We start from the raw sequence: 12677 nt of genomic DNA on the forward strand, positions 1-12677 counted from the left end.
GGGACAGCCCCTCCCCTCACCCAGCAGCAGTGCTGGGCCTCCCTGGCTACAGTTGGCCCTTTGTGCTGCCAGGGCATGCTGCTGGCTCAGGTACAACTGTCAACTAGAACACCCTTTCTGCAGCACTGCTATCCAGCTGCTGAGCTGGATAAATTTATTTATGCGTTTTCAGTAAATGTTAAGTTTCTTTGAAATAAAAATGAATTATGAGAATAAGGAGGTGAAGGACATAGTGAAAAATTCAGTGTGAATTTCAGTGAATTTAACTCTTCAGCTAATTCGAAGTCTGTTACCAAGTTGTCCTCTTGGTTTTTCCTTGAACGTTGGAAGAAACTGCTGCACTAAATGTGGTGGTTACCTTCCTGCAATTTGAGAAGGATAGAGCATCAGTATTGAGAAGTTGTATACAGCAGTGGTATTTAAGATGTGTGGATTGTAATTAGTGTGAGAAGGTTATTAGGGAGATATGAGACATAGTTTCTCATTTTTGTTTCTGAAAATATGAAGGTCTTGTTAGGTTATGTTACCATATGTTTTCTATGACAGGTCTATAGGCTCATTTCTGTACTTAATTACAGAAATAAGCTGAGGGGATAAATGTTTTCAAATAACTTCTCCCTTTTCTGCACAACCACAGAAAAGGTCTCAGAATCATCACTAAGAATTCAGTCTTCTGAAAAGATTACAAGCATCAATTTGCCAGTGGCTCCTGCATATCATGTGATTGAATTTGAACTAGAAGTCATGTATTTACCATCAGCCACAGAATCTGCAGAGGAGGGGGAAAATACTACAAATAAAGAAGTTCAGAGAAAAAACAAAGAAAAACAAAAACTGGACAACTGTATGGCTACTGTTGATCAAAAAGTAAGATGACATTTACTATTTTTATTATGTTTGATCGTGGCAACATGAACTTCACAAAATATTAAGTGAGAGTAATGGTGGGAAAAACTGCTTGCACTGAGCTACCTTTCCCTTAAAGACCTAAATGCAAAAATCTTAATAAACAGTATCAATGTAGAGAATACATAAGCAGAAATCTATACTGTCTCCTGTGTTGTCACATGTTCCTCTTGCTCATACTTGAATATTCATGTTCTGATGCTCAGTTTTTATAGGATGAAGGATACCTGTGTCTTTGTGAAAGGTAGCATGGTGGTCTTTAAATCCTCCTTTTTGATTAATGGGAAAGGATTTCTTCTACTTGCAAAGTGTGTATGTGAATATTATGGTTAAAAGGAATAGGTATAGATTAGCACTGCTAAAATGGGATGTGACAAATTATTTTTATTTATATGAATTCCTCTCCTCTCCCCACATATACCAAAAAATAATGTTAAACGTATGTGCAAGAGAAATGTAATAGTTAAGTGTGCTGCTTAAAATTAAACACACAATATATTTTAAGCTTGTCTTTAAGAAAATGTTACAATATTTCAGTAATAGTTCTTACAGCAATGTATTGACCTTTTATCAGATTATTTGTTATCAGATTATTGTTAAGATGCTGTTGATAGTGACACTCTTTCATTTTTTTTCTGTGCACCCTCCTTTATTTCTGGTGTTCAGAAGTGAATGTATGAGGTTTCTATGGGAAAAAACTTCTTCAAGATTTCATCCTTGCTCAGAAAAAAGCAAAAGGCTGATGGTTTTTCAGATTAACTCTGACGTACTATTTTCTTTTTCATCTGGATGCATTAGACATAGACACTGAGCAAAGGTTTGTTTGGAAATTATGAGAAAAGTAAATCAAGTTATGAGCAAGAACTTTGGTTTCTTTCTCTTTTAGGTAACCATTGATTGTCCTTGGTCGATTTATTCCACTATTATTGCATTAACATTCTGCATACCTTTTAATGCCAAGCATTCCTTATTGTCAGCTGGCAAACGGTAAAGAAATTAAGCATTTCTTATTTCTTTCTTCTAGGAAAATAGGGATCTGGAGTTTCATAAGTATTGTCTATAGCTGACTTTTTTATTATTATTATGTTTTGAATTGGACTTCTGCTGTCCTACAGTTTCCTGCTGAAGGTTTGCATATTTTCTCTAGTGTACTTTCTTAACAATAAAATAAGCGCATTTTCAACTTTTCTGGAAACACAATCACAAAGTCATAGAATCATAGAATGGCCTGGGTTGAAAAGGACCACAATGATCATTGAGTTTCACCCCTCTGCCATGGGCAGGGTCACCAACCACCAGACCAGGCTGCCCAGAGCCACATCCAGCCTGGCCTTGAATGCCTCCATGGATGGGGCATCCACAGCCTCCTTGGGCAACCTGTTCCAGTGCGTCACCACCCTCTGAGTGAAAAACTTCCTCCTAATATCTAACCTAAACCTCCTCTGTCTCAGTTTAAAACCATTCCCCCTTGTCCTATCACTATCCATCCACATAAACAGTCATACCCCCTCCCATTTATATGCTCCCTTCAAGTATTGGAAGGCCACAATGAGGTCTCCCAAGAGCCTCCTCTTTTCCAAGCTAAACAAACCCATATATACATATGTAAAATATATAAAATAAACTAATCTAATCTATTTCTATGTAGTTATTTGTTTCTGTTTTACATGAAAGAGTGTGTTTTACATATGTTTCTACAGATTAATAAATAATGAGAAAAGATTGAAAGAAATAAACCTGCTTTTATATTTTTTTTGCACAAGCTGTGCACTTTACAGCAAATTTATGGACCCTGTATTCTGTAAATGTAAAAATGGAAATTTGCTAGAAAATTCAACAAACTTCATGTTTTTCAGGAAGTATGTGCAAGTCTGCATACAGAATTTGTCAGAACTCTGCTTTCAGCTTTCAGACAATAACCTAAAAAATACTGCTGACTGTACAGATTTGCAGCTGATACCTCTGAACTCTGAATCTCAACAGGTAAAAAGACTCTCGTGGTGTTTTGTGAGCTTGCTGACAGGATAGTTAGATGAAACTTCCTGCTAGTAATACCGTTAGCACTTCTGTATGTAACTTTTGTAGGAAGGCTGATAACTGGCATTGTTACATCTTTGTGATCTTCTGAGTAACTTTGATTCTTAAAGATGCTTTAGAAGGCACTGCTGATGTTAGATGAAATTCTAAAAGATGTGGAGATGATTAGCTTGTCCATTCACTTGTAACCTTGTTTTTTAAGCTATATTGATACCAGAATGTATGAATATATGTAAGAGGATATGTATTTCCATTTCTCCATCAGAGAGAGAGAAACTAATGCTATAAACAATTTCTCTTTCAGGTCATCTATAGTAAGCAATCAATATTCTTTGTGTGGGAATTGAAGTGGACAAAAGAGCTTCCTCTCTCCTTGCAGTGCCTGTTTTCAGTCAGCTTTTGTCCAGCTACCTCTGAAAAACAGTCTCTTACCCTGAAGCCGTTCACTTATGAGTTCCAAGTGGAAAACTTTTTTGTAAGCATTCTGAAGTATAGTATATATTAACTGAATGTGATTTCTTAATATACACCACACAAAGGGGAAGTCAAGAAAAATATTTTAGAAATTCCCTTTGCATAATGAAATTGAAGATAATTGGAAAGCTGTGTATTCTGTGTTGAATTGTAGAACTGGAAAAGAGGTAAATTACATGCTTACCCCTGGAATAGGATAGGAGAACACTTGTGTGAGTTTCCTTGAACTCGATTTTTGTTTCTTGTTTTGGTTTTGCTGTTTTTCTGCCTCTTTGGGCTCGTGACGTGGACAATGTCTGTAGATTACTTTCTGAGCTGCTTTTTTCCTAGTAACTTCAGGCAGCCCTCTCCAAAACAAACTGCCATTTCCAAAGATCTTTGCTATTGTAAGCATTTGAGTTGTTTTTGTAGTGCTTTTGTATTGATGAGTTCCTCTAATGAAATATTTAGGATTTGCTAGGCCATTATCTTAAGTGTTTCTTCTTTCCCCTTATGGACAAACTTCTTTGATCTGCTAGGAAGCTTAGGCTAGGTATGACTTCCCATTAAAGGAACTTTATCAACATTACAAAGTCTCATCTCTAAATTCAGTTATGTTAGCCTTTTTAATGCTCGGGTAAAAGTAGCAGCATGAGAAATATTTCATTGGGTTAAATCCTTTTGCCCATTTTCAGGGTTGCTGTGTTTTTTGCCTACTGGCATGTAACTAGTATTTTTGGCACTTTTATCAGCATCCTTACGGATATATTTTTTTAAAGGGAGCTAAATGTTTCCAGCACTGATATTTTAATCCTTTTTCTTTGGGAGGAGTCGAAAGTTTAATATTGTAGTAATTAAATTTGTTCTTTGATAATATGAACACCTTTATTCAGGGGATTGTGATGGTATGAATGATACGTAAGCTCTCAGAATTTTTGTCGCATGTTTGGGAAGAGAGGAGTCAGGAAACTAATAAAAGTTTTTTCAGTTATAATAAGGTAGATATCCATGTAAAAGTACTGAAAGGCTGAACAGTTAAAAGCTTGAAGTGTAGGGAAGAACTGTGTACTCTGCTGATATCAAAAATAATTTAAATCAAATTTGTTTTAATTTTAGCAATAAAAACTTAACTGAATCTTGCATTAAAAAAAACTAAAACATGAATGTTAAACACAAAAGTAAGTTTATAATATATAAATTGTCAAGTGTTGTTTAAACATAACTAAATGCACTCCCCTTTTTTTATTTCTTGATAACAGTACTCTTTTTCTTCCTTACAGACATTGTACCATGTGAAAACTGAAATTTTTCCACCACTGGGGACAGAGTACTGTAAAACAGGCTCACTATGCTCCTTAGAGGTGTCCATTACTCGTCTTGTTGACCTCTCAGAGGTTGACAGAGATGAAGCATTAACAGAATCAGATGGGTATTGCACAACAAAACTTATGTATGAAGGTAAGAATATTTTTTCTTACTCACACTGACACAATTCTCCAGTGGTTTTGTCTCAATGTCACCTATTAGACTTTCTGTGAAATACATGTTCCCCACCTCCCCTTTCCCCTGGCTTTTATTGCTAAGCAAGACACTGTGGTATGGAACATCCCTTTGTTCAGTCTGGGCTAGCTGCTCTGGTTGTGTCTCCTCTTTGCTCCTTGTTGCTCGTAGCCTCTGGTGACAGGACACATGAGAGGCAGAAAAGCCCTTGATTCTGTGCAACCACTGCTCTGCAACAGCTAAAACACCAGTGTATTACCAATGCATAGCAAACCCACAACCAGCTTCATATGAGCTACTATGAAGAAAATTAACTCTATTCCAGCAAAAAATGGGACAGTGAGAGTATTTTGAGTTTTTTTTTTTTTTTATTCATTAACTTGTCTTCAAGTGTAATTGCTACTCAGGCTGGTTGAATGCTTGTTTGAGGCAATGGTCCCTTTGGTGTAGGGCTGTTTTCTTACTTTGCACAGCTCTTATAGAATCACAGAGAGACTTGGCTTGGAAGGGACTTAAAAGCCATCCAGTTTCAACCCACTAGTGCAACCCACTACATCAGGTTGCCCAGGGCCCCAGCCAACTTCACACAGAAAATCCTGTGAGTTTTTAGATACTGCAAAAATACTGATTTTAAAGTGTTCTAAAACTATACTGGAGGTTCTTTTTTTTCCAAGTAAGATTTTTGTAGTGTCTTCTCTTTGTTCTTGCAGTTGTTGACAACAGCAGTAACTGGGCTGTCTGCGGAAAAAGTTCTGGAGTGATATCTATGCCTGTAGCAGCTCAAGCAACTCACAAAGTCCACATGGAAGTGATGCCACTGTTTGCTGGATATCTACCCTTTCCTGATGTCAGATTATTTAAATACCTCCCTCATCATTCTGCTCACTCCATGCAACTTGATGCTGGTAAAGCTATCTTGAATACATGGCTTCTTAAAGAAATGGTTCTGCTCCTTCCATGTTCTTGAGTAAAGAGAAAAGCAAGGCAAGGAAGTATATTGACCAAGTACCCGTAGATGTTTTTTGTAGTGATCTTCTTTTACAGTTCTACTTTGAAACATTTAAGGTGCTGCTTTAGCAGGAAGTTTGATTTCAAGCTGCAGTCTTAACATGTGAGGGGAAATAATAAACACGTTCTTTTTTTACTTCTTATTTCCTTTAAAAATTCTGCTGCAAATTAGTTATCACTTAATTTTTAATCAAGTGAACATTGATTTGATAATGGAACCTCAGGATTAGAAGATTGTCCCTTAACTGCACACCTCTCACATCTCTGTTAGTTTTGAAAACAGTTTTTATAACAACCAACTGGAAATAGAAGTACTGAGAACTTGTGGCATATAAACCATGTCAAGGCTTAAACTACTAGTGACCTTTAGGTTTTAATTGTACTGTTGAGTAGCTGCAGAGCTCTAGTGAGAATTTGCTCCTGCAAGCGATTTACCATTTGTCAGCAGCGCTCCAGGAATTGCCAGTGTGCTGTCTTCTAGTTTATGACAAATGTGAGGTAACACTACTCAACTTTTTCACATGAACCAAAATAATTCACACTGTTGAATCTGCTGTTTGCCAAACTTGAGCAGACTGTTACCTCAGCAGAGATGTTCAGTAACTGTTAACACGTGGTAGTTTGACTGTGTGTCTGAGTTCTGAAATAATTTTGAGTTCCTTAATCACTTCATAGAATGAAATCGTGGGTTTTTGTTTTGAACAGATAGCTGGATTGAAAATGATAACCTGTCTGTGGACAAGAATGTGGATGATCAAGCTGACAGCAGCAGCATAAGGAGCAGAGGTAGCTTGCATTCTGCGGCTAGTGGGGAACACAAAGGTTTGCCAATGCCCCGTCTGCAATCCTTTTCATCTGGTCAGGTCTTCAACTGCAGCACGGGTATGCAAATACTTGTCATTCCCAGCAAGGACGACCATGTTCTCGAAGTCAATATCACGTGACAACTTGGTATAAGAACAAGGAAAAAACAAACAAACAAAAAAAAACATTAGAAACTGGATATGAAAGCACTTTAAAGGATTATGACCTGATTAGTCTTTGTTGCAACATTTTAACGCTAAAGAAACCTATGGCATTCAACATTTACTGGCCATGGAAGCACCAGACAATTGTATCAATTTAAATGTACAGTGAAGCTTGTGTCAGCTAGTTTATATTGCCACTTTAATATGTTTTGTGTGAGCTATTGGGTTTTCTCCCTTCAGTCACATCCTGCATCTCAACACAGGGCAACAAAAACAAAATAAATCCAAGTATTTGGACCACTTTTTTATTTTGTCTGGCAGCTGATAGCTTAGTTTAATGCTTCCTTCATATTTTAGAGTTAAGATTTGGGTGACACAATTATCCAAGTCTTGGTATTTTATGTAATTTACAGGCTTTTCCACATGTGCCACAAGTACAGCAAAGCATACAACAACTTGTTCATCGACTTAATAGTTGCTTTCCTGATTTTTTTTCCTTTTTTTTTTTCTTTTTAGCATTGTTAATTCCTGTCATTGCAATCTTATACTAAACTTCCATCATTTGCATTCTTAAATGCATGGAAGACTACTGCTATAAACAATCTTAACTGAACAAATTCCTTATTTTTTTTGAGACTTTCTCCTTCACAGAATATACACTGTGATGTCACATATTATATGGTTTTATTTTTTGGGGGTGGGATGGGTGGGACATCCTCTTGCATAGTTCTTACCAAAGAAAGATACTGATAGAATTTAATAATAAATTATTTGGCTTGAGTTCCCAGATTCATTTCTTTTATTAGCATTTCTAAGTGGCTTGGTTTTCTGCTCCAATTTTGAAATTGGGGCAAAAATTTCAGTATGAGATAATACTTGAACAGTCAACCTTTCATCACGAAGGCTTAGTGTAATTATTACTGATTAGAGGCCAGACTTCCGCATTCACGGGGGAAGAAAGAGGTTGGTTTGATATAGGAAAGCTTGCAGATGTAGAATAATTGTGAAGCAAAGTTAAAACATGTAACTTAAAGAATTTCATTATTTATATCTTGAAATGTAAATACAAAAAAGTGTTTAAAAGAGAAAGTGTAATTTTTGTGAATGTTGCAAATTCACCTGTGACTGGAAAAATTACAACTCCTGATGTCTTGCTTCTGGTATTGAAACTTGTGCATTTAATGTGAGAATGACCTTTTCTACTTGCAGTTCTATAATGGTGCATTGTGAACAGACTCCACAGAGGAAAACCATCCCATATCAGATATTTGTCAGTAAAGTTAAACATATTAGGAAAAAAAAAGGAACAGCTCATTAGGCAAATCATTTTTTTTTGTTTGTTTTTCTTTTCTAAACTCAGGTTCTGCTAAATTACAAAGGGGAAGGAAAAAAACCCTCTTTCCAAACTGAATTGCAGTTAAAGAGTGAAATAATACCTTACTTTTTTTTGTTGTTGTTGTATTTTTATTTTTATTTTTTAAAGCAATGTCTAAATAGATGTAAAAAGTAGACCTGCTAGCTGAAAACGTTACTGTTAAGCATCTTCTTTCTGTGAAGGAATGCCCTTTCTCTGTGGAAATCATACCATTTTGTTCTGGATAAAACCCAAAGCATCATTTAGTGTGAGTGAATGGCTGCTGGGATTCTTTGACTGGAAAAGGTAACGAGTTTGTGACTTTGACACTGCAGGTATTCTAATTGATTCCATTTTCATGGTTTGCTATTAAATCATTTTTCACATCGTTCTGTAATATACCGTTAGATTAAACACATTGTACTAAGATTGTTTAATGAAATTGTAAGCGTTACAGTTCTAAATATACATGTTTTAAAAAGAAATCCAAGTTCTCTAGTGCTGTGACTGTTTTTATTTTAGAAGTGATGACTTCCATCTCCCTCTAGCCCAAGCTGCTTTCCTTTAAAAAGGCAGCCCGTTGTTTAGGTGTAGGTAATGTGTGAGGATGTAGGAGGGGCAGAAGCTTCGTATCCTGCTGCAGGTCCCCTGTGACAGGCCAGGCTCCCGAACCGCACGGTACTCATGGGTCCCATGAGCCCGGCTCGGATTAGGTTCGGTGTGCCCTAAGGCGCTCTTAGCGCGAACCCCGATACAAGCGGCGCAGCTGAAGCCATATATACGAAGGGGTAGGGGCGGGGCGGAGGCCACTGTCAGTCACTGATTCCCGCCCTCAGCGCGGAGCGTCCCCGCCCCTGCGCATGCGCGGTGCTCCCTCGCTGCGTAGCTGGGCGCGCCAGCGGCGTATACGATCCACGCGCTCTGCATGCCGCCATGAAGTTCGCCTATCGGGTGAGTGAGTGAGTCAATCAGTACCACTCGGCGGCCTCTGCCTCTCCCCTTCCCCTCTAATCGTCCCCCTCCTCTCCTCGCAGTTCTCCGGTTTACTGGGCACCGTGTACCGCCGCGGGAACCTCAACTTCACCCGCGATGGCAGCTGTCTCATTAGCCCCGTCGGGAACAGGATCTCTCTCTTCGATCTGAAGAAGTGAGCGAGACCTGGCGGCCGCCCCTCTCCTCCTGCAGCCCTTTCTCCCCGGGGACAACGTGCGGGGTTGCGGCCCGGTCCTCCGGCACAGCATGTGCATGAAACAGGCGTGAGCCGGCAGTGTGCGCTTGCAGCCCGGAAGGCCAACGGCGTCCTGGGCCGCATCCCGAGAGAGGTGGCCTGCAGGAAAAGGGAGGGGATTGTCCCGCTCTGCTCTGCTTCTGCGAGGCCCTACTTGGAGTACTGCGTCCAGGTCTGGGGTGCTCAGCACAAGGAGTGGAGAGCTGTTGGAGAGGGTCCAGAGGAGGGCATAAAGATGATCAGAGAGCTGGAGCACCTCTCTTGTGGAAGTCAGGCTGATGGAGCTGGGCTTGAGCTGCCTGGAGGAGAGAGAGCTCCAGGGAGACTTCATTGCAGTGTTCCAGTACTTGGAGGGAACTTATAAGCAGGAGGAAACCAACATAATACACAAACTGATAGTGATGGGGCGAGGGGGAATGATTTTAAACCAAAAGAGAGGATGTTTATGTTAGGTGTTAGGAGGAAATTTATTCTTCAGGTGGTAGTGAGGTATTGGCCCAGGCTGCCCAGAGAAGCTGTGGTGCCCCATCCCTGGAGGTGCTCAAGGCCAGGTTGGATGGGGCCCTGGGCAGCCTGAGCTGGTGGGGGGGCAGCCCTGCTCACTGTAGGAGGTGGGACGAGATGATCTTTAAGGTTCCTTTCTATCCAAACCATTCCATAATTCTAGGTATAAGGCCGTATTTCATTGATGCCAGAGGTAGCAGTCATTTCTGTGTTCTTGTGCTCAATTTACTGTTTTGTCATCTCCTTGCAGTAATAAATGTGAAACGTTCCCACTGGCCACACGGCACAATATTGTGTGTGTGGGACTCTCTCCAGATGGAAGCCTTGCCATCCTTGTTGATGAAGGTACTTGCACAAATAACGTATTTGTTTTATAAAGGAATGAAATATAAGTACTGCATGAAAGCAGGTGTTCAACCTTAGAACAGATCAGAAGTGCTCTGTTTTAACAATTAATTTAGATTTTCTGAGAAAGGCTTTTTAAAAATAACTGGTAACTTTGATTGCTTTTTTTTGACTTACATCATTAAGTGTGCTATCTTAAGATGTTTCTAAGGAGGTACTTTATTATTATTTTAATGGGGGAAAGCTAAGCTTGCTAGGGTTATGTTTTCTTTGGGCACTGAATAATCTCCTTATTCTCCCTCACAGAGGGAGCTGCCTTGCTCGTCAGTTTGGTTGGTAAATCTGTGATACATCAGTTTCATTTCCACAAGCCAGTGCACAGTGTCTCCTTTTCCCCTGATGGCAAGTAAGTGAAATGTGTGCGCTTTGGAGCAGAAGAATAGAAATTGCCTCATAAGCTGGTTGTAATTAGTAAAAACATTCTGACCAACCAGGGAATTTTATTTACTAATTTTGGGCTGGACCAGGGCTACTTCATCAGCAAAGTTGAGAAGAGAAAAAAATATAGGAAAAGTAAAGCTTGGTAACAATGTGGGAAGGTGGCTGTCATATTTGTTGTCTATGGTGGAACTTGTAGAAGTACAGAACACTTGCTATGAATCTTAACTGTTCTTCCATGTTATAAGGAAGGTACAGAAATGTGGGGAACTGTCTGTTCATAGTGGAGCAGTTTTGCTGCTAGCTTGGTTTAGTTTAGACAACTGTGTTACTAAAAGGAACACTTCTCTGAATTGAGTGGTTCTTTTCCTGTCCCTTATACTTTAAGTCCGTGGTCACTGAGCCAAAGTGTAGATTTGGGGTGAGATTGTGGGAAGCATCAAAGAGTAAGAGGAAAAGGTGCAGACTTCCCTTTTGGCAGTATTTCTCAGTTAAATGGACTTGAGATGATTGTAAATGAATTTTTTGCTTGGAAGTTGGTATTACAGTTCTGTGTTAGGGAATTACACCGGCTGTGGGGCAACTATAAAGGATGTGTGTTACAGAAATGCGCATGCTTTGTGCAAGTGCCTATTATATGGAGAAGAAGAGAGATTGAAATAGAATACCTGATTTTGGATATTTGTAATTTGCCTTTCTTCACAAGAATTAGTGAATAAATGTTTCATTATTCAACTTAATTGATTTTTCTAAAGGATTTCTGTTGCTTAGTACCTGCATTCTTGAAGTTGAGGAGTAGTAGCTATCTGCAAATAAGTTTTTGGCTTTGATTCTGAAGTATTTTCTATTTATCACTTCTGTAACACAGAAACCTTTTTAATGTTATGTTGTTCTGTTTTATTGCAGTCAGTAGTGAAAAATAGCTTATTTTTAATAGCTTTGCCTGCAATTCTGCTTTTTTTCATTTATGACAGGAGGTTTGTGATCACAAAAGACAATGTTGCTCTTCTGTACCATGCTCCTGGGAAGAGACGAGAATTCAACGCATTTGTTCTGGACAAAACTTACTATGGTCCATATGATGAAACAACTTGTATTGACTGGACTGATGATTCCAAGTGAGTTAAACTGAAATGCTGTCTACCTGCTCACTTTGTTAACATTATTTGCATCTATGCATGTATTTTCTTTGCTGTAAAGTGATTCTAGCTTTAAAATTTGGATTGTACTTCAATGAAATACTGTATTATATATCTCACATGTACTATATACATAGTGTATATAGTACGTAAATACTGTAGGTAGCAGACTAGAAGGTATGGAATAAGCATGTGTTAGGGACCAGTGGTGCATTCTTGCTTGAAAATGTCAGTCATTCATAAAAGAAACATGTTTCAAGTGTGAACGTGGTTGACTTTGAGTGTATTTAATCCCATGTATCACTGTAAGAGTACTCATTTTAGTTTACATATCTCACATGTAAAATTACTATTAAAGTGCTGACTTGTCTTCCTATGCGGAATGTTCTGCAGCCAGTGATGGTCTTAAAAACCAGTGTTCTAACTCAAATTGCCTTTTTCTTTTTTTTCTTCAAGGTGTTTTGCAATTGGAAGCAAGGACATGTCTACATGGGTGTTTGGAGCAGAGCGATGGGCAAACTTGATATATTACTCACTCAGTGGGCATAAGGATGTAATAGTAGCCTGCTTTTTTGAAGAGGACAGTCTTGATGTATGTATATAATGATACTACATTCCTGAGTTTTAGTGTTAAAGTAGGTGAACTTTATCTAGTCTTATCTTTAGGAAAGGATGTGGCTATACTGCTTTCACAGAATCACAGAATGGCCATGGAAGGGACTTCAAGGATCATGAATCTCCAACCTCCCTGCCACATGCAGGGCCACCAACCTCCCCATTTAATACTAGACCAGGCT

General features: G+C 38.8%; 2 protein-coding genes across 2 annotated transcripts in view; both read left to right on the forward strand.

Moving 5' to 3' along the window:
• The window catches only part of TRAPPC10 (trafficking protein particle complex 10), a 28008-nt gene extending 19292 nt beyond the window's left edge, over positions 1 to 8716 (forward strand). Inside the window, exons 12-18 of the mRNA XM_010724154.3 lie at positions 638 to 867; positions 1793 to 1893; positions 2763 to 2889; positions 3248 to 3418; positions 4677 to 4854; positions 5607 to 5801; positions 6610 to 8716. Of these exons, the coding sequence (XP_010722456.1) occupies positions 638 to 867; positions 1793 to 1893; positions 2763 to 2889; positions 3248 to 3418; positions 4677 to 4854; positions 5607 to 5801; positions 6610 to 6848 (1241 nt within the window). The 3' untranslated portion in view covers positions 6849 to 8716. The remainder of the gene's footprint in view (positions 1 to 637; positions 868 to 1792; positions 1894 to 2762; positions 2890 to 3247; positions 3419 to 4676; positions 4855 to 5606; positions 5802 to 6609) is intronic.
• A 350-nt stretch (positions 8717 to 9066) lies between these two features.
• Positions 9067 to 12499, forward strand: LOC104914574 (periodic tryptophan protein 2 homolog). Its single transcript, XM_019621165.2, has 6 exons — positions 9067 to 9177; positions 9261 to 9373; positions 10209 to 10303; positions 10610 to 10709; positions 11716 to 11859; positions 12337 to 12499. Exons 1-6 carry the CDS (start codon positions 9160 to 9162, stop codon positions 12482 to 12484), a joined length of 618 nt encoding a protein of 205 aa, XP_019476710.1. The 5' UTR covers positions 9067 to 9159; the 3' UTR covers positions 12485 to 12499.
• Positions 12500 to 12677: the final 178 nt, after the last annotated feature.

The sequence above is a fragment of the Meleagris gallopavo genome, chromosome 1, assembly GCF_000146605.3.
Source record: "Meleagris gallopavo isolate NT-WF06-2002-E0010 breed Aviagen turkey brand Nicholas breeding stock chromosome 1, Turkey_5.1, whole genome shotgun sequence".
Taxonomy (NCBI): Eukaryota; Metazoa; Chordata; class Aves; order Galliformes; family Phasianidae; genus Meleagris; species Meleagris gallopavo.